The sequence below is a fragment of the Plectropomus leopardus genome, chromosome 2 (genome assembly GCF_026936395.1).
Source record: "Plectropomus leopardus strain MGB_pleo_1.0 chromosome 2, ASM2693639v1, whole genome shotgun sequence".
NCBI lineage: Eukaryota > Metazoa > Chordata > Actinopteri > Perciformes > Serranidae > Plectropomus > Plectropomus leopardus.
Genome location: NC_142177.1, coordinates 34,239,902 through 34,262,588, shown reverse-complemented (window position 1 = coordinate 34,262,588; position 22,687 = coordinate 34,239,902). Strand labels below are relative to the sequence as shown.

General features: G+C 40.5%; 1 protein-coding gene and 1 pseudogene across 2 annotated transcripts in view; both read right to left on the bottom strand.

Moving 5' to 3' along the window:
• Nucleotides 1-470: 470 nt before the first annotated feature.
• On the bottom strand, nt 471-1,994 carry LOC148190258 (uncharacterized; annotated as a pseudogene).
• A 2,504-nt stretch (nt 1,995-4,498) lies between these two features.
• lrrc38b (leucine rich repeat containing 38b) overlaps nt 4,499-22,687 on the bottom strand; it is a 64,299-nt gene continuing 46,110 nt past the window's right edge. The window contains exons 3-5 of one of the 2 annotated variants that reach the window (XM_088069323.1): nt 11,904-11,981; nt 6,403-6,451; nt 4,499-6,283 (exon numbers count right to left, since the gene is read on the bottom strand). In XM_088069323.1, the coding sequence (XP_087925449.1) occupies nt 6,187-6,283; nt 6,403-6,451; nt 11,904-11,981 (224 nt within the window). In that variant the 3' untranslated portion in view covers nt 4,499-6,186. Of the gene's footprint in view, nt 6,284-6,402; nt 6,452-7,059; nt 11,982-22,687 lie in introns of those variants that run through there. The other variant, XM_088069321.1, reaches the window with a different exon arrangement.

Below are 22,687 nucleotides of genomic sequence, written 5' to 3'. Positions count from 1 at the left end.
AGGAAATTTAATGAATGAAGTGCGATTTTACTCCTGGGCCGCAGTCGAAAAGTTCAAATAATTTCCCATTCCTCCAGAAAAAACGTCACGACATCCAGGAGAGATGCGCAGGAGAATTCAGGACGTAGGGAAAGACTATGGCGGTGTTTAGAGACTGACTGCTCTTCTCCTGGGCTCTGTCATGACGCGACGGCGGATGTTACTGACGTGGGTTTGCAGTGATGAAACTACAATGTTCACACTAGTTCACATGATGGACTACACAAAGCACATCCTCACTGGTTTAGTTTTTATGCAACAAAAAGTTTGGTTTTTTTTAAAAAAAAAAACCTAACTTGCTGCCTTCTTCAAGCCATTTGTAATATCCATTTTAAAAAGTGCGCCATAAACTCTAAGTATTAATATTATGATCATGACAATAATTATTATTTATATTATTATTATTATTGTTGTCATTATCTTAATCCAGCCTACTTCGCACGTTGTTTCATGCCCGTTGGATGCCAAGGAGGCACCCTGCTTAGATCCCTGAACCACCTCAACTGGCCCCCCTTTCGACATGAAGTAGCAGTGGCTCTACTCAAATCTCCTCCCGGATGTCCGAGCTCCTCGCCCTACCTCTAAGGCTGAGCCCAGCCACCCTGCGGAGGAAGCTCATTTCAGCCATTTGTATCCATAATCTCATCCTTTTGGTCACTATCCAGACCTCATGACCATAGGGGTGAGGGTTGGGGCGTAGAGGGACTGGTAAATCGAGAGCTTTGCCTTCCAGCTCAGCTCCTTCTTTACCACGATAGTCCGATGCAACTCCTGCATCACTGCAGACGCTGCATCAAACTGCCTGTCCATCTCACGCTCCATTCTTCCCTCACTCACTAACAAGACCCCTACACTTGAACTCCTCCGCTTGGGGCAGCAACTCTCCCCCCACCCAGAGGAGACAGTCCACCGTTTTCCGGCAGAGAACCATGGCCTCAGACTTGGAGGTGGTGACCCTCACCCTAACCACTTCACACTCGGCTGCAAACCACCCCAGTGCATGCTGGAGGTCACAGTGTGATGAGGCCAATAGAACCACATAATCCTCAAAGAGCAGAGATGCAATTCTGAGGTCCCCACACCAGACCCCTTCCTCCCCCCAGCTGCACCTTGAGATCCTGTCCATGAAAATCCCAAACAGTATCTGCGACAAGTGACAACCCTGGTGGAGGGCAACACCAACTGGGAACGTGTTTGACTTTATGCCGAGTATGCGGACACAGCTCTCACTTTGGTCATACAGGGACCGGATGGCTCATAGAAGCAACCTCATCACCTGTATTCCCGCAGTACCCCCCACAAGACCCCCCGAGGAATGCGGTCATAGGCCTTCTCCAAGTCCACAAAACACATGTAGACTGGATGAGCAAACTCATACGCCCCCTCCAGCAGCCGTGCAAGGGTAAAGAGCTGGTCCACCGCTCCATGACCAGGATGGAATCCGCATTGTCCTCCTGAATCCAAGGTTTGACAATCTGTTGGAGCCTCCTTTCCAGCACCCTGGAGTAAACCTTCCCGGCAAGGCTGAGCAGTGTAATACCCCAATAGTTGGAGCACACCCTCCGGCCCCTTTTTTAAAAATGGGAACCACCACCCCGGTCTGCCACTCCACAGGCACTGTACCCGACCTCCATGTCACATTGAACAGGCAAATCAGCCAAGACAGCCATACAATGTCCAAAGCCTTCAGCATCTCTGGACGAATCTCATCCACACCTGGCGCCTTGCCACTGAGGAGCTTTTTGACCTGAGCTTTTTGGGGGGGTACAGAAGTATAACCATATGAAATATTTGTGTATGTAACAGCTAAGAACCAGCAAACCACCACCAGAACCTTATAAATTAAAAAATTGGTTATGTACATACCTATTTTACGTTCCTCAACCATCAGCCAGTTCTGGTAAATCAGCCCGCTTCACATGGAAGGGAGGATCTTCTTTGGGGTAGTGGCCCATAGGCTCTCAGCATTCCTGCAGGAAAACTTTATTGATACATCAGTGCAGAAAGCAGGAATAAGTGGTTTCTCAGAATGTATGGAGCATGCAAATGTCATCTGGCATCAGATACAGCCTGACTAAAAGGAAAAGAAAAACCTGCATGTGATGTTCCTGGACCTCGCAAATGCCTTTTGGTCGGTGCCTCATGAGGTCCTGTGGACAGCTTCCAGCTTCTTCCAGGTCAGGGAAGACATAACAAGGCTCATTAAAACATACTTTCCGGACCTCCAGTTCTGCATTACATCGCAGGATAACACCATGGCATGGCAACACCTTGAGACGGGCATAATGGGGGACTGCACCATCTCTTCCGTGGGTTTTACTATGGCTATGTGGCTCATCATACGTGCATCAAAGTGAGTTGCTGGTGGAGAGCGCTTGAAGAGCAGGCTGCGCCTCCCCCCAATCAGAGCATATATGGATGACATGAAACTAATACCATAAACAAAAGCATGTGCCAACAGCCTTTGGAACAAACTCAACGACAACATCAAATGGGCACATATGAAGCTCAAACCCAGCAAGTTGAAAGGCCAGCCCACCAGTGCAACATTCCACATCAATGGCGTACTCATACTAACTGTCTTGGAGAAACCAATCAAAAGCCTTAGGAGATGGTACAATGCTGACCTCAGAGAAAAGGAACAACTGGAAGGACTCAGGCAAGATTCAATCAGCAGCCTGAGCAAATAAGTCACTCTGTTTTCCCAGGGAAGCTGAAGCTCTGGTGCTTCCAGTTCGTCCTGCTTCACAGACTCATGTGGCCAATCTCAATGTACGAGGTCACGCTATCTCACATCTATTGGCTTGAAAGGCTGGTGAATGGAGAATGGAGGAAACCGCTTGGTCTGCCGAGATGTCTTAGCAATATCGGGCTCTATAGGAATGGGGCTCTGTCGCTGCCTATCTCCAGCCTGGTAGAGGAGTTCAAATGGGCCAAAGCAAGGCTGGAGACTCGCAGAATCTCAGGATCCAGTTGTAAGAAGCATAGCTTCTAACTTTGTCACGGGGAAAAAATGGATGCCAGCTGCAGCAGTCCTAGATGCAAAATCTGGTGCCTGGCCAATGCGCTGGAGGGCAGAAGACCAGCCATCAATGCTGTGCTTCCCAAGAACCAGAAGAAAGCTCCACACCTGCCACTTTTCATCCCAAGTGACCAGCTGACCAGCAGACACACGCCCAGGCCTGATCAGCCTTGGTGAGCCCCCGTTGAGGATGTTTTGTGATAAGGGCAGAGACACCTGATGAAGTTGAGGTACGCAGCTGAGGATGTGTCAATCTGGTAACAACATCCAGCGATCACATTGGTTGAGCAAGAAATCCCACCTGAAATAGTGCTGTGCTTTAACTTCAAGGACTGTAACACCAAGTCCTATTAATGAATCTGTAGAACAAAAAGTCTAATTATCTTTAGTCTGTGTAAGGCATTTCACTGTAAACCCATTCAAAAGACCCATAGACTTGAGATTAATGAACCGGAAGTGCAAAGAGACTAATGGACTTCCGCATTTTAGGACTCATTACTTCACCACTCTATTGTGGGACAGATTCTCTCCTTTCCTTTGGTAAAGGATGCTCTAGTGTATCCTATGCTAAAGGAAATTATAAAGGAAACACTAACACACCTTTCACTAATATTAGGAGAATCTGAACAGCTCTTATCATGGTAGACGCTCAGGTACTACCTGGTTAGCTCACTCAGATAGGAACCTTCCTAAGCAAAAAGAGGTATTCGACTGCAGCCCTGAACTCGGATCAGTTTAATGTGTGAACCTGTCGCCATCACTACAAGACACTGCATCACGCTGTTAGGATGTGGAGGCGCTGTTGGACCTTGTCAGTGGGAGAGCACAGTATACAGGCAAACATATATGCAAATTAAAGGAGCTGATATGGTACTTTTCTTGGTTGTTCAATGGTAGGGCTAAGGTGGGGCTATGGCATATTCTGTTAGGAAAAAAATACTGTGAAGACAGATAAGTGAAGACAATCCTATCTCCACACTAACCCAGACCATCTCTGTTTGCCAACGTCACACCAGCATGAACAAAATCCCCGCTACTCTGAACTCAATGACCATCCAGCATGTCAGTTACCCCGCCCAGAGTGAAGCATCAGGTGTGGCTCCTTTTGAACTTTGCAACCTGACCCCTCTGCAGCCCATTCCCCCCCAAACCCTAATCCCACTGTAAGCCACCAGGCCATTACTCATTCAAAGCTTCCTCTCTGAGGGTTGGTTTACTTTCCTCTCTGTCCTGCTTGCTTCCTGTCTTTGTAGGTCAGGTGCGGACAGCAACAAGAGACTGTCGATCAATAAAAACAGTAAAATAAATATGGCATGAGCGGGGAATGGAGAGGTTTCGACAATGCCACGTGGGGGAATTTCACCACTGATTTCTTTTTACCACAGGGGCAAGAGACATTGTTCAATTTTTAAAAAATAATTTTATTAACAAGATTATTAACAAGAGGGGGTGGGACAAGGCTGGGGCTTACGGGACGGCAGGAAACCAAAAAAAAAGGGGGAAGGGGTCCTTCAAGTAAACACCCGTGACACCACAAACCAACACAAAAGAAGAGGGATCGTGAAGGAACCACCACCGGGGAAAGGACTGCCGCCTCGGGCCCACAGCACCTGACAAACAGAAAAGGCAACATTAAAATGTCAAAACAGTGCTAAACATACTCTGTGCAAATCAAAATCAATTTGAAAAAATGGAACACAAATGAAACCAGATCCCAACAAATGCAAATAAACAAAATACAGACAATTTAAATATTACAATTATTCAACTAAGGCAAAACAAAACTAATCAGTGAATACAAACGATCTAAAACTAAGTAGACACAGAAAAGACTAGATTCACTGGAGCTTGTATGATAGACCGAATCACTGTGAAGTTGCGCTAAAAACAAAAACAAAACAAAACTAGCTGCTGTTTTGATCTACTGAAAAAATATAAATTTGACAAACTAGTTTATTTTTGTTGTCAATATCAGTCTTAACTGTAACATTTTAGAATAGAGAGTTAAACACGGTGGTCCGACCTATCTATTGTTTCTGCTGTGCAGTTATTTTATGCTGTTGCTTTGCTAACTTCTTAGATAAACCAAATCTACCAGCATGGAAGCTAAGTAATGTACTGCGGTGGATGGGAACTCAGCAAAATGCCACCTAAAAATATCAATATCATTTTAAGTGTATGCTATATTTGAATATTTGTTCCGCTTTACCTTACACAATAGCCAATTGATGCAACAGTACACCAGAAACTCAGCTGTTCAGCCACGTAAAATGTGTGTTTTTCTCAATGGAGTCTGGTGTTTTTGATATAACAGTTTCAAATCCTTATTGGTAAGGGCTGTCTCACCACAAGGTTAAGTGGTGAAAATATTCTAAATATAGCATATGCATAAACTTATTGTATAGACTATTTGTACATGATGCTGCAGTTTCTACCTGAAAGTTATAATAAATAAACTGTGATTCGGTCTATTCCATGTGGCAAATAAACAAACTGAGTATGTACATTCTCTGTAATACAATGGTGTATTCTATCTACAGCTAAGTGGCTAAGAGGCAGCTACAACAAACAAACTCTACTTGTGACTAAATAGTCACACTGCTGAGTCACTGAAACTCAACAGTAGCTGATGTCGCTGCCTTATTTTATACCATTACATACAGTATACTCACATTGATGTTGTGGCTGTTATGATGCATATCCTAATCTGACCTATCACAACACTGTTTACAGACAGATCAAAGGGTGAGGATGGATGTGAAAGTCACAGATTGGTTCACAGGGCCACAGAGCTGTGGACTTTTTTTTCTTTTTAAATGCCAGGTCCGGTTAGTTGATGCATGGAAAGAGAGGCGAGGCAGCCACACTGAGGGCCATGCTTCCCAGCATCCCTCCCTCTCCCTGTTCCCGCCTCGGCGTCCAAGAGCTCGGGCCTCCGGCTGTGTAGCCATGGCAACCAAATGAGGTAAATGGTTGCAGGAGAATCCTCATCACGACCACCACCCTCACAGGCCTCGTTTCAGCACTGCACTTACACAGTATGTGCGAGTCCTTCTTGCATGCTATTCCCCGTCCATTGTAGCAATTCCTGTTTGGAATCTCAAATCTCTCCATCAATTATTCTTCTATTCTTCTCGGGTTTGTGCCATTACTCTGCTTTCCTTACAGCCAGTGCATGCCCTGAGAATGAGGTTTGGTTTCATCCCGTGATTTTTTTCACTCCTGCAGAAAAAGCATATGATCATGTTAGACCGCGTGATATATTGTAACAAAAGGCATAAGCTGAAAAAAGTGTGGAGAAATGAATCATTAGCATGAGGGATGAAAAAAGAAACACAAACCTTCCATGAGCCAAAAGAAGTACCTCCTCTGTGCAGCATCTCAAATGAGCTGAAAAAGAAAAAGACACTGGAGGCAGCCAAGAAAAAAGAATTCATGTGCTGGAATAGCATTGCACGTCAATTTGTTTCTGTGACTTATTTTAGATTGTCCAAATGCACAAACTCTGAATGAAAGACTGAAAAATTGAAATAGATTGTCATGAACAGACTGGATACTTGTTATGCTGATGGTATTTGATTCCCTTTTTTTAAGTCTAACTTCTCTAACACCTCTTCTAAAAATAGTGCAGCCATTTGCATACCTGCGGTGTGATAACAGTGTTGTGTGAAATAACACACTGAGCCATGTTTACAGATGAGCCTCTCTCATTTGCTGCTGTGACAAGACAAAATCTGTCAACTCCAGGAAATGAGGGAAAGAGATTCACAATTATTGAACCATTATTAAAGCTCTGCAGTAGATACGGCTTTGCTAAGAATCACATTTGTCACATTCTCTGCATGTAGGGCAGCCCTTGATTATAAAAAATCTTTCCAATCCAGTCTGTAACACAGCAATATGCATGTATGTTGACATATATTGTATTATATATATATTTTTTTTTTGAAAAACTGTATTTGCAGTGATATATGAATTTTTACAAATATAGACCAGAAGACAGGAAAAAGGATTTTATTGTATTTTTTTTAACCAAACATCAATATACAGCTACACATACGGTCTGTTTGACATTTGGAAATGCATTCAGCTGCAGCCACAGCGTCACACTCCTCTCCGTCACTTCATTTAGATTTGAGCCATTCTGACATTTATCTGACAAAACATAACATGGATTTTGGTATTTTAAGCAATGTCAAGACAAACTGTACGAAAGCAGCCATCAGTATCTCTGCTTTCCAGGGTGCGCAATGCCAGAAAATTACTTTGGGGACTGACAGAGTAAATAAATGCTTCATTCTGAAAGGTTTTTAATAGAAAAATAGACATGAATCTGAACTTTATACTGTAGGTAACTTGACAGTGCATGCTCTAGTGTGCTGACAGTTGTTACTTAATAAAATGAGTAAGAGAAAGGAAATTGTCATGCTAACATATGCTTCAAGCTAACAGCTAAGCTAACATAATAATTTGTTAATATACAGTAACTACACAGTAGTTGGAAATGATAATGATATGTATAAAAACTCTCCCTCTGACTCTGTGACTGAGGTCTGCACCTTGACATAGAAAAGCGGTTTCTCACCTGGGAAGGGGAAGCAACCCAACCTAATAAACCCATTTTTCTAGTGGTATTAAGCTGTGAAATGTTTTTGTTTACCGTACATGAGAACCTTCTTCATCTCACACCAAAAAAATAAAAATGATTTCAGATTTTCCCTGGGAGCCAAGTTCCTAAATGTCTCCTCCAAACCCTCTCTCCTTCACCCTGACCTTTAGCAATTTTAGGTGTTGTTCACTAAAATAGACCCAACTTTCATAACAAATAAAAATGGCAGAATATGAATATGAAATTCAGTGGCATTACCCTTTTGGATTGTATTTGATCCCATGTTGAAATTGACCATTCGCTAAGCCCCGCCCTCTGTAGTTCCTGTCGCTGTGCCTGTCGCGCTATCCATTCTTGCTCTGCAAACATGCAGTTTATAGAGATACCATTGATAGATTTACCATCAAATTGGCCGTAATTTTTAAACCACTAGTTCTTTGATATCATACACAAGTAAACAAAAGCATATCTAGCTGACAACCATACTTTTGTTTGCTAAAATTATTACTTTTTACTATTTCCATCAAACATGTTTTAAAACGAGAACCCTGTAAAAAGCTATTTAACATGTGAATGGTGGCTGCATACATGCTATCATGCTAAAACATAGAGGCTAATGCTACATGCAGGCCAGTGTCAGCATGCTCAACAGTTGTTGACCCGTACAGAACATGTAGACCAGGGTTTCCCCACATATTCATTTATTTGTGGCAGCCCACCACAATTAAATCATCTGCTGCCACGAATAGCTTTTTTTTTTTTTACTTTTTGGAAATAGACCGTTTATTGGGAGCGCTATTAGAATATATGTATACTGTTCGGTTATTCATAGCCACACACTGGGCAGAGATGGAGCAGCATGATGTCAGGCGCATTAAAAGTGAAATTTAACCGTTTATTCTGCTGGGTCTAAAAGTTTGCTTTTACTCACAAACAGCTGCTCCTCTCATCCATCTATCTGATCCAATCAGCTGTGAACGGTTTGACAGATCAGTTATGGAGTTTTCTGCCTGCGCTGCGCTAACAGACCTGCAAAAAAACTACAAATTTAGAGAGGGGACACAGAATGATACAAAGGGACACAAAACAACAACAACAACAATAAAATACAGAAGTTTGCTGTTGCTGTAAATTTTGATATAGAAGCATTTTGGCTCCCATGCTATGTCAGCCCTGAACACTGTTTTTCTAATGTAACCTGTAATCTCATGAAATAATGTGGTAACCTATTAAAATGCTGACTGCAAATAACGCTATGCCTGGTTACTAATGTAGATTGGCCTAGGTTGCCTATTAGCTCACCTGGTAGAGCGAGCGCTGCAGGTCTGATTCCGGCCTTGGCCCTTTGCTGTATGTCATCCCCTCTTTCTCCCATTTTCCTGCTATAGCTGTCCTATCGAATAATGAGAAAAAGCTCAAAAAATGATATTTAAAAAAAAAACAAAAAACAAATGTAGGCAGGCCTTTTGCAGCTTACGTTGTAGCAGATAAAGAAAACTTTAAACCATTCTTCACATTTGCACTCGTGTTTTAGGTTTTGCAACTACCAAAGAAAAGACATCACCCTCCAAATTCTTGAGATACAGAGTTAGACTGTTCTTGGACGCCTTAACTTGTGGAGAAATTTAAAGCTGGACAAGCCTGCTGACTTGCCTAGTTACAGTTACCAAGCTGTGATTGGACAATTGCTGTACTGGGGAGGGGTTTAGCAAAAGGTCAAATGGCTGTTATAATGTACATAAATATCTGATGGGCATGTGCCTTGAATTTGTCTTCAAATTCAAATCAATAGCTGTTTAAATCTGGGCAAAAACACGACATCCATACAGTACAAATTTCACACTGTGTATAAGGATGTAGCATTTTCAGCACAATATGCGACAATACACATCAACGAAAAAATACTGCAACAATACAGGATGGTACCAACACGTGATGTCAGAGTGTACCAGAATTACATTAGTTTCCTGTGAAATCTTTGTGCTTTTTGATCCTGAAACAAATGAATAATAACAAAAATAAATAAGGCTATATTTATCTCTTATCATTTTTGCAAAATGTGCTTCATAATGCTGCACAGTTAGGTTTATGACCCGTTCTTTTCATCTTTTCTCAATCATACAGAAATGACTACTATCTTGCCCATTACCCTTTCTCTACCCTCTGCTTGTTTGCATTTAGAGGCTTGACATTCTTTCTGCTTCATATCTCAATTTCACTTAATTATTCATGCCATACGACAATGTGAAAAGCAATAAACATACCTCAGCTTTGGGGGAAAAAATGCCGCTTTGAGCATTTCAAAACATAAAGGATGCAAAAAAACAAAAGACACCCATCATATTCAGGGCGCTGCCTTACTTAATTTAGATTGTACTGTACTGTTGTCTTATGAAAGCAGATGCTGTTGATCTGACACTTTCCAGAACATCAAATCTGCAGCTTTATCACAAGATATTGGAAGATCTGAAGTGAAAGGAGAAAAGCTGACTGACAGTCCATGATGCACCAGTTCTGGTTATCTTTAACAAAACAAAAATTGTCTATTTACTCCTAAAGACAGAAACTTCTTGCCCACCGCCCTCAGACTAAATAACTATTTGCTGTCTGTTGAAAATAGAGGTTAAAGACTGCAATGTGTGAAGCAAAGTAAGACAGCTGGTTCTAGGAGGAAATGCTAATCTTTGGAGACCATAACTGTTTGAGTATAATGTGTGTACACAAAGCGTGATTTGGCTATAGTGCTGCCTTCTGGTAAGGAGCTATCCCTACCTTACTAAATCACATCCACGACAAAGTCCTTATATGCAATCTCTCCTTCACCTAAACCTAATCTTTGGCAGATGAAGACAAAACCAGTCTACATAGTGTAATTAGGGGCTTGCCAAAATTAGGTTCACCATAAAGTGCGTTATTTGACACAGTAGTTCTACGTAGGTTCTATTTTTAATACCGTATTTGCCATAATTTTCAAGATTATACTGTTATCTTTCTACACAGGTCACAGTTATCAATCTAAGGAACAAACAGTATATGCTCTTGATTTACGTTTGTTTTGACTGTACATTGTTTTCTTTTTGTACATAAATTTGTGGTTACATAATGAGTATACTGCTGAAGAATGCGTAGACCCACCTGAAACTCTTCCTGCCTACAGTGCATCAGCTTCCAACAGTAACATCTCACCGTTATCCTTCCTCCTCGACCGACACCTCTGTCTAATTTTACATGCAGAAGGAACAACAGTATTTGCCAACAACAGTGGCTTGTGAACCACTTTTGAATATGAGTGAGGCTGTCCAAAAAAGACATTTTAAATGGCAGGATATGCCAGCATATCATGTTATATAGGCAGTTAATTACTGAGGTCATTGGTTGGTTTGACAACCTTTTGTTAATGGGATTGTGGATTCTGCTCAGATAAAGCCCCATAAAAATCACCCAAAAGTTTGCCTTAACTTTGATGTCACTTTACAGGATTTCAGGGTGTCCAATGTGATTACACGTTTAGAAGTTATCGCCTTGTCTAAGACTAATGTGACAGCCCTGCAGCAACGCTTTTTTTTAAATCGTTTACTCTCTCATTACAAAAGAGTTAGCCTCGCTGTAGGCCTACAACATTAAGCCAAGAGCCAGCAGTCATAAAAGATGACCACAGGCTCTCACAGCCAAAAATACGATCTCTATAATATCATTTTGCAAGTGGAGCAGCAGGGCACGCACTATTTTTTTTATTGGGACTGGCTCATTCCTTGGGAATGTCTTTTGTTACCGTATTTCATTGTGCAAAGAAAACAACTGTGACCGTACCAGAACAAGATCCTATCGTTAAACAGCCCTGGATATTTACCAGGGAGGAGGCAGCATGAAACTTGTCACATGTAGCACGCACTGTCTGTGGTGTCCAACACACTGTCTGCAGTGTCCAACACACTGTCTGTGGTGTCCAACACGCTGTCTGCGGTGTCTAACTCACTGTCTGCGGTGTCTAACACACTGTCCGCGGTGTCCACTCATTGTTTTCAGTACCAGGACCGCACGGCCCCTTAAAACGAAACCCTTCTCACTCCTCACTTTCCTCCTCATCCCCCTTGGTGCCTTTGCTCCAGCGCTGGAAGCAATGAACAGTTGAAGCCAGGAAGAAACTTGTCATGATGGCCACCACAGACACTGAGATGCCAGAGAAAATTATGATGAGCAGGTCTGTTAGAGTCAGGGTGGCCTGGCACTCACGGAAGCTGTCCTTGGAGAGCTGGGTCAGGGATACACGTCTGCCGTCCATGGGGAGGGAGCACTCCATGCCTTCCACCCCTGCATTGAAACAGGAAATAAGGTCAGACAGATTTACTGAGCTGCAGTGAGTAATGTCATATTTATGGACTTTTAGATGAATATAGTCATGTGGCAGCCGCTCAGAAATTACATCATATAGAATAACACAGTGCTGCTATGCAAATGTAAGAACTCGTTTATTTCCCTAAAGATTTTTAATTTGAGGTAAAGCATATTTGGCCCTTTAGACAAATAGCACACACAGCCCACACCTGGTCAGAGGGCTGTTGTAATCGCAGTGTATATTTTGAAAGGTGTCTTGTTTGTATGCAAGTGTTTAATTCAGAAAGTGTTGTGTTGTAAAAGATTCAACAGAGCAATGCAGTTTTTTCCAGAGTGGGAGCTGATTTAATAACTGTAAGGTCAATCAGAAGTCTTTACTTATGAGATGAAGTTGCACTGTGTATACAGTACACCCGCCCACACCATGACTGCAGCTTCTGTGGAAATACACTCCAAATACTGAGAAACTGTGAAGCACAGTGATACTGTAATAGCCTACTGTTAACTATACTATGCGGAACATTTTAAGTTATTTAATTTGTGTTACTTGAGAGGCTTTATTTTTGTCTTAATGTGTGTAGTGTGGTGTAAGCTGCTCTGGATGATAGCCTCTCTCTCTCTCTCTGACAACAAGACAAATCCATTTGCATCCTTTGTACATGTTTTGGAGAATGGAATAAACATCAATTTAAATCATTTTAATTTGAGCTGCCAGCTGCACAAGGCAAGTCTCTAAGAATACATGTCCTCATTAAATACGACTCCTGGTTGCATCTCTAAAATTTACTGATGTGTGAGTAAAGGGCAGCGTCTGAGAGGGGGGCACCTTGACCAATCTCATCTCTCGATGGAGGTATGATAAATCAGTGAGTGCTGTCCTCCATGTCTCTATCACTTGCACATAGTTTATTGTTCAGCCATCATTTCAATGAAAGAGGACAGTGACTGTGACTTATTGTATTTCAAGGGTACAAGTCTTGCAGAGAGCCTGTTTTCCCAACTCATGACTACCAATGAAATCCAGACTGGGTCGTTAGAGAACAGTTTAAAGGGACAGTACTCCCCCAAATCAAAAACACACATTTTTCCTCTAAATTGCAGTGCTATTTACTAATCTAGTTTGTTTTTGTGTGAGTTGCAGACTGTTGTAGATATCAGCCACAGAGATGTCTGCCTTCTATTAAAACATAATGGAACTAGATGGCACTTGTTGTGAGCAGTTTCACGTGGGCACTATTTTCTTTCCATCAAACTCACCCCATCAACCGTATCTGCATGCAGAAGAAGGCACACATCTCAGTTTGTTACCGCTAACTCACATGAGCTAGCTTATGTTAAATCTTGCACCGTCACAACTCAAGCCACAAATCACATCTATGGATGAGAGGAGCAGCTGCTGAGTGAAAGCGAACTTTTAGACCCAGCAGAATGAACAGTTCAGTTTCACTTTCAAAGCATCTGATTTTCTGCTCCTCCGTCAGTGCCCAGGGGGCTCTCTGCATTTTGAAACTGTGGTGCAATCAATAACCAAACCAATCTTAATGAACTGTCCAGCTCCAAAAAAAAAATCTATCTTTAGTGGCAGATGTTTTAATCGTGGTGGGCTGCCATAAAATAAATGAATGTCTAGGAAACTCTGACTTGAGCAACCAGGTCATGATTTCTGAAGAGAGACATTTCTGTTGAGTCACAAAGACAAAAAAAGGTGCTTTGAGCCCCATAAACTGAGCACCACATAGTTCCATTATATTTGAGAGTTAAGAGACATCTCTACTGCCAGTATTTTCAACACTTGGCAACTCACACCAAAAAATCTAGATTAATACATAGCACTACCGGTAACAGAAAAAAAGAAAAGTATTTTTGATTTTGGGGTCAACTGTCCCTTTAATGTTTATATGTTAACGACTGGTCAGTGATACTACCTATGAAACTACATTAGAGGACGTTCACTTTCAACTGCCCACAGACTCATTGATTCAACTTGTTCTACTGACAACTTTGTTAACCTCTGAGTTTAATCTGAAGTGCTATTTAGACACTTGCAATGCTGCTCAAATGAATGAGGACTGCAAACACTTCAGACCATGATCTATACAGACTGTAATTACCTTCATATTGGTAATGTACTGTATGGAAGAACTAGACATATTGATGTGAATGTTAGCTTATAGGTGGGTAGAGATGAAGCCTTGCAATGTGGGCGGCTACTTCTACTGATACTGCACATGCAAATGGACACACTTGGCAGTACATCAATTCCGGGTCTTTGCTCAACAGCCAGCACGTTTGCAGCATGTGTTGTTGTAATGCAAATGTATAGCATCTCTTATGATTTGATACAATTATGTTCAATCATCAGACTACTTTAACTGTGAATTAAATCTGCATTTAAACATATCGTTAGTTATAACAGCAAAGTGAGTGAAAGAAATATATATCTCAACTTCCAGTGAAATGACGTGCCTCTATTAATCAGTTGGTGTGTAAAAACCTTGTTGCACGTGTACAAATATAGAAGAAATTAATGTGAAACAGCTCCAAAGAGTTCAGTGACAATGGAAAAAGAAATAATTGAATCAGTGATGGCATAGGCTTCCATGCTCCTCCGATTGACTCGCTACAGTATTTATTAGGTTTGTAACTTAACTCTTTAAGAGCTCGATAAAACTTAGTGACACTAATCCCTAATACAAGATACAGATTCTCACATTTCCTCGAACATTCAATTAGTAGAGGACACAAGATATACACATGCACCGACACATGAAAATGCTAAGGGAAGCTGATACAACATAAATTCCTGTTTTCGTTTTCTAACATTTGTTTTTTGAGGAGATTCTGCCTGTACTGTAGACCCACATTTTTGATGAAGGTCCATGTGACCAGAGGCTTTGACAAAAAATGTGGGTATCTGCAATGGAGAAAAGTGTGCAGATGTTTTAATGTGATGTCTCTTCATGCAGTATGTTTTGCATTTAGCACTGTCCTGGCCATCTGCAGTAGCTCTGAAAATGTTTGCAAGACTTAAATTTCAACAAGAGTTCAGTAAAGATAAACAGAATAGTACTTAAATAATCCCAAGCTGGGAAATTATTCTGTTAAAACAGCTATTTATAAAGGCATTGCACTGGAGCAGTCAAAACACAGTGATACATACATCAAACTAGAAAAGAAAAAGTATATATCCACAGAAAAATAAACCTGAGCATATTCTGCGAGAAAAATAAATACCTATAAAATATAAAATATAGAGTATCAACTATAAAAACTTTAAATATACTAAAATAAAAATACTAAAATACTTAATGATATAAAAAAAAATTAAAATATACAATATACATAAAATACTATATTCATAAAAGTGTGCAAATTGGTAAGTTTAGAAGTTTAGTATAAGAATGAGGTAGAGTGGGAGAGGCTCTAATTTTAAAACAAAAAAGGGTGATTAAAAGCAAAATAATATTCACTGTAAACTGTAGGAATAAAATACTGAACAGGAGCAAATTATGCATTTTTGGGACTAGTTTTAATACTTATGTTTATTGTAATGAAGGAACATGTCAATCATACCACTTTTCAACCAAATTAGCTCTGGTTCTTGAACTGGTTTTGTTTGAAATTCTGTCAGCCTCCATTTTAACCATTTTTATCAGAATCATTTGAAATCGAGGTTGTGTCATCAACAAAAAGCATTGCACAATGGAAGTAGACCATAGTAAAACAGATTACACTGGTACCTGAAAACCTTTGTTCTGTTATCACAGATATTTATTTTTACCCCAAAAACAATCATGAACCAACTATTCATGAGACCACTGCACATTGCTGCCTTCTCCATCCTCTCTTTCTAACCTGCAGAAGATGACATGTCCACTGATGTTGTTACAGTTCACAGTTCAAGTCAAGGAAAACCTTTTCGGTCCCAGCTGAGACGCAAGTTTTCAGGTTCTAAACCAATTTATTTTTGGTCGAAAGGCTCTGAACGTCAGTCTCGCTTCAGAATTAGGTGCAGGAATCAGGGTGGAACCGGATCCATGTTGACGAGAGACTGCACACAAAAACGTGTGGCTAATTTGTGTGTTTTTTGGGGGGTTGGGTCTTTGGACAAGAATGGAGGTTGATGGCACAGAGAAGTAAGCTTGATGAGGCCAATGTGTCTCAGTAGGAAAATCAGTCACTGGTTTTGCTCTTTTAAGGGGATTTGTTGACAGTTAGAAAACATTGGATGTCACCAGCTGCCACCCTTTTGTTCCTACATAAAAACGTCATGTCCATGTTCTGGTTTTGTCATTTATTTTGAAAGTATAACTCACACCCCACTAATGTATCTATTTGTGTCCCCTAATTTGTGTTATTTTTGTTGATAAACGGCTGGCATTGTTCCTATCTTGGCATACACACGTGGGCCACAACCAGACTCGAACCAAGAGCCACAGCACACAGCAAGTGCGTGCTGGACAAGCTCCACAGAAAACTCCAGTAGCTTGGATCTCAAACACAACAAGTGAGTCAGACTAAACCCAGAATCAAGAATGAGGCTCCAAACTGATTAGGCGCCAATACCAACAATCCTGGTGGAGCCAAAGAAGAGCTTGCTGGTTCCTGGCATGATTCACTGTAAGACATGTCTACCGTATGTTGTGGGAATCAGGGATCAAAACAAATTCAGTCTAGTGCTTGAGAGAAAACTGTTCAGTCACACTGTTTGTGTACCATGGAAGCAGTGGTGCTGCCAGGAGGGGGCCAAGGGGGCGCCATAGCCACCATCATACAATCGCTAGTCCCAGTGACGCTGATCCCTCCTTGAGATAACGATTGAAAACAACTAATAGGGTTCAGCGATGTGTTTTCACACATAAGTAGGCTTGATCACAGAAAATATATTGTGTTCCCTACTATCAAATTAAAGCCGTTTATTTGTCTTTTTAAATAAAAGCACAACCAGCCTATTTGAGGAACAATGAATCACCTAACACATACAAATACATAACACGTTAAGGCTGAGTGTCCATGTATCATTTTTTTCTGACTGCCTGAGTGTTACTTCAATTGCTCTCAATGAGGAGAGAGAGTATGCAGCCTAGAGGAAAGCCAAAAGGTTCCTAAAAAGTTGTGAACAGTCTTAAGTTCAGAATTTAAGTTCAGACCGATTCAATGAGAAGCAAAACTGATGAGAAAAGAAAGAAAACATGAGTAGTTACTTTGGGTTAGGGACAACTTTGCCCAAATGTTAATTGTACCATAAAACATTACTTTTTTTGTCTCTTGGCAGTGACCAGGGAAGAACAGAAGTGGTATTTGTTGGATAGTTTTCTTGGTGATTTTGTGTTTCTCACTCTGCATGTGGGATTCCACTGCCTTGATTCTCACCCTGCCGAGTTTGGAAAAACCTTTTGCATGAAATACAAAGAAGCTCGTAGGCATTGCCTTGTGCTGGTTTCAGTCATCCCACGCAATCTTGGTTTAAGAGCCAATTTTTGTAGAATTAGCATTTTCTCATGTCATCCAGGGTACAGTGACAGCTAGCAAGCAGACAGTGGATTCTCTGCTTTAAGCATCCCAGCCGGAGACAAAATATGAGTATTGTTGGTTTCATTATCCTGATCTATGTGACGTAATATGAGAAGCATCTGGTAAATGATTTAAAAAAAAACCCAAATGTAACCAATCATTTTGTAATTTTAAAATGCCATGGTAGAAAAAATGTTCTCATGAAGTACTGGCATTTTTAAGAATCCTGAAAGATTGATTTAAGACAATTTAATAGGTGAACGACTTATTTTTAGATTAACAAATTCAATGCCTTTTAAGACTCTTAAGGATCTGTGGGAACTCTGGCTGCACACAGTGTCTTTTTTTTAAGAGTGCGCTGACTTTTTTCTGTTGCTGATCTGTGTGCTTCTAGTTGAAAATCTCCAAACTTTTTAGTAGGGTCAGCACACTTCTACCAGAAAAATAAAACACCATATGGACACTCAAACTAAAACAGGATTGTTGTGGATCTCAAAATGTTAGCTGCACTACAATTAGTCTGTGCACATCAGATGATTAGTAACTGTAAAATAAGAAACCAGAGTTTATCAGCTGTTAACTAGCCTATAGACTAAAACAGCATAACAAAAATACATATGGAAATTAGGGCTGTTTGTAATTATTGTGATGTGATTAGGCTCTGTTCATAACATTTTTTTTTTTTTAAATGACGTTACTTACTGGTTGACATTCTTAAGAGGCTGTATCGGGCTGAGTGTTACGAACCTTGCCATGCTAGCTTCTCAGTAAGGAGGCCAAATACCGCTCCAAATTTAGGCTAAATTTTTGCGATTGAAAAATTGCATGACCTTTTAACAGGAGTCCCTTAACCTCTGACCTCAAGATAAATGTGTTTAATAGTGATTAACTATAGAAATTCTGCAACTCATCGTGAGTAAAAAGATTCACTGTTTGACAGTCCTAACAGAAGTATAGAAATTCAGTTATTGCTTTTGGTTTTTAATGTGTCACACTAAGATTTCGGCGGCCCCATCTGCCCCCCCATAATTTTTTTTTTTTTTTACAGCATTTAAGTCCACCAAAGAGGCTTAAAAACAAGTGGACAATGCATTTAGAGATAGTTAATCTCATCTGTGACAGTTACAAGCTTAAAATGTTTTGTTCTAAATCTAATACTCTTAAGAATTGTGTTGCATAACTAACCACATGGCTCACAATTTAAAATCATCAGTTCAGTTTCCAAATTACAGACTGACTCAGCAGGGCTTTTAGGGGAGAGAGTTTTTACTGCAACATTTCCAACTTCTCTCACAGTCTTGTTCAAATGGCACTGGTTGGACCTTGGAATTTATTAACATGCAGTGCACTTTTAATTTTTGCATAAAATAAATCCCTTCCAGTAAACGGTTGTTTACTGATGAGACGAAAGCAGTAGAGAAAGGAATAAAATGTGCAAATAAAGGCTTCAGGAATAGGCAGACACACACTGGATGCACCGACCTCATTCTAATTAACTTCCCGACAGCAGCTGAAGTTGAAAACACAAAATTCACCTTTAGTTTCAATGCCACACATCCTACTAAAGACAAAGAAAACTTTGAATGCATCTGAAAATCCAATATATTGGAGCACCTGTCTTGCCCCTGAGATAAATGGATTATATTTATATTCACTGGGCACTTATTGCACAGCAAAGTTCACCTCAGAGACTTGGCCTTTGCCTTTGAGACGGTCCTGTCTGGTCTTGCCTGTCCTAGATGCTTGATTAATAACATCTGAGACTGAAATTATCCTGCAGAGCACATGGGGCCTGCAGGAGTTACAGGATAATTACATATATTATGATCAATGCAGAGCTGGTGAACAGGACAATGGTGGACAGACAGAAAGTATGATCCTTTTTATTGTTAATCGTACCACTATTTTCATATTAGTCTTGACATATGAGCACACCATATGATACCAAACCTACACTTTAGGTGTCTGACATGCATATACAGCGTGTTTCCAAATATTTGTCATTTATTGGAAAACAAATGCATATCATTTGTCCCCTACTACAGAATGCTGGGAATTTGGGAGGAGAGATAGTGGCTTTTCACTGAGCTGCACTGTTGCAGTTAAGAACTAAAATTACACAATAGGGCACAGAGGCTTATTACGCTGCCTGACAAAAGGGGGAATTACTGAACAGCTGTGGTATTTGGCCAAAAGTGGAATCTTCTAGAACAAACACCATAATTATAGTTTCCCAGTATTACAAGCTTGTCTGACAAAATGCACACAACTCTCTCTGAGGGACGATGTCCAGGCTCAGTTAATTTGGCCTCAGATTAGAGATGCAGGGAACTCAAAACTGAGTCTGATACAGAAGTCCTTCTTAATGTGTTGACTCTGGGCTTCTTTATGTCAAACAAATATCCGTTAAATATAGCCTGAGCTAGTGGTACATCTAAAAAAAACCAGCTTTGAAAATACTCATGCCGAATCGCTGTGATGTTTTTGACACGTACATCTCCCACTTAGCGAAGAAAAAAATCAGAATGTCGACAAACCGACTGCAAAATGACGTCATTATTGTACAATCAATTCAGCTGATTAAAAATGAGTCATTCTGTTTGCTGGTATCTGGTATTTGGTTTCAAAAATAGCAAATGTGGTCACAATTTCCATTTACCTTGTCAAATGACAAGGCTAACTGTATTATCAAAATAATGCTCCAAAAACTGAATAAAGGGAGGTTTTGTCACTTTCCTATCCTACCGACAATATCTGAATTAAGTATTACCATAATAGCTAAATGTCACTAATTATAGGGAGAGATGCTGATATGTTTCAGGAGGTCACCCCTCTGCTGATGCTATAGCTCTCACCCTTACACACAAAACATGTGCTTTTAAGTCATATTTGCAGTTCCTCCCTCCCATCTTGTGTAAACAGACACTTGTTTTAATTTGACAAATAGGAAAGGAAACACCGTCATCACTAAACTTGTGTGCCAGTGCGTAGGCATTACTTTCTCCTCGCTGTTTTTTTGATAGCCTTCTACCAACGTGATGTTCGTGTAATTATTCTCTCTCAACAATAGACGCTGGGCCTGGCCAAAGTAGCACAACAAATGCAAGCTGAGTGACAAACTGTTGTAACGTTAGCTTGTTAAAATTAGCATTTCCTACCTTTTAAACAAAATTTTGTTTTTGGTGCCAACAGTTTTTGGAAAGCAGCCACCTCTTTTAATCAGCTGGCCTCTCTGTCAGCTGTTTGCAGTCAAGTGTTTTGTATTATGTGTAACAGATGTATTTATATCACCTGCTGGTTAATATGGAGTGTATGTATCAGAATTTAAAGACTGAATTTCAATATTGTTGTATTACACCCAGAGCAGTCTTATTATTAGGATGGGAATTTTGCTTGATTTTGAACATCTATGTAATAATTTACAATTGTGAAACTTAACTTGTTGCTTGCCAACCGTTTTCTTATTCTAAATGAAAATAAATTAATTTACACTTTTTTGTTGTTGTTGTTGTTTTGCACTTTGAGTGTAAATAGGATGTTAGAGTCTATAAAAAGCATCAAATGCAGCTTTTTTAATCAAATAAAAATGTGACCCCCCGACAGAGGTCCAGGCTAAGCCCCGAACGTTATCAAATCCTAGAAACACCCCTGTGTACACCCGACCTGAATGGGACTACTGAGACTGGATTTGCCTCTTAGCAAAGATGAGTGAGGATAGAAAAAGTTGAAAGGCTGAAAACAGGCAAATCATGTATTATATATACTGATAAATATTATTAATGTTTGTTTATTGACTGGCCCTTGTTTCCATGCCATAATGCAGAAGTGGCATAACAAGTTGAGCATCCCTGGTCTGCTAGATAAGCGAGTGCAGGAGTAGAACAAACTGTGTTTGGTGCTTACACCTATAACTTTATTTACTAACTGTTTAATACAATGTAATTATGTTTAGCAATGATGTTAATGGAACTGCAGCTGCAGACTTGAGTCTCTATAATTTGATGTGCAAGGATTATATGAATGAGTCAAATGCAGGTTGAACATATGCTCGTAGGTTTCCTCCAAGTTTATGTCTATGCACCAAAACCTATAAAGAAAGCTATTAATTTCAATTTAGACCTCAACCCACTAAGAGACACTTAAAAAACGAAAGAGAACAAAGAAAAAGAAAAGTATTTCATAATTTAGGATAAAAATATATGACTTCATAGTTTCCTGCTCATAAAGTATTTCATGCTCATAAACTATCTCGATGGACGACAGTTTTTAATAAAAGCGGGTCAATACCATTTTGATAAATGGGTCAGATGATATAGTACAACATCTGCAGTCCCTAAATGACCTCAAACACTACTGTGTCACAAAAAGAGTGGCTGGAGCAGGCCACCATACCTTAATGTAACACAAATCATGCCCTAACACTATCAGGTATGTGGGGCCACACAGCTATGTTACATTCTTGGCGCGGACAGTTGATGGATTACATTTAGGATTACAGCCAGCCGAGGGGATAGGCTATCTGCTGTCTCGGCCGTGATTGATCTACCTAGCTGTGACATACTGATATTGGAGGCTTGACTCTCCTCCCTCCCTCAACACCACACTGTCTGTCCAGATTGATCTCTGCACCAATCGCAAAGGCAAAATCCCCACAATCTCACATCTGCAGACCCCTGCAGGAGTTGGCATTGACACTTAAGTCTTCACTCATTTCCACTAGTGTCTATAAACTCCTAAATAATCCAGTCATGATAACGGCTCACAAAACGGTTCCCTCTTTACTTTATTAAATGAAAGTGAATGTAAAAAGAAGCAGGCAGACATCATTACAGAGAAATACAAGAATTATTCAGTTACGGTCACACGAAGGAAGAGTGTGAGGGAAACCTGAAGGGAAAATGATACAAGAAGAGGGCAAGAGTGGGAGTTGGCGAAGAGCTGAATGTGTTATGAATGCACAAAATGACAAGCATCCATGTGACAGTGGGGTGAGGGTGAATCATTCAGGAGGGAATTCCTTCTGCGTGGAGACTCGCTGACATCACCGTACCACGGGCATATTCAAAATGTCTCATCACAAAGGCACAAATTCACACACACAGAAATGAGCTGATTTCCACACATAAGAGACGGTAGCTAAAATGTGAATTTTATCTAACTAGTAGATG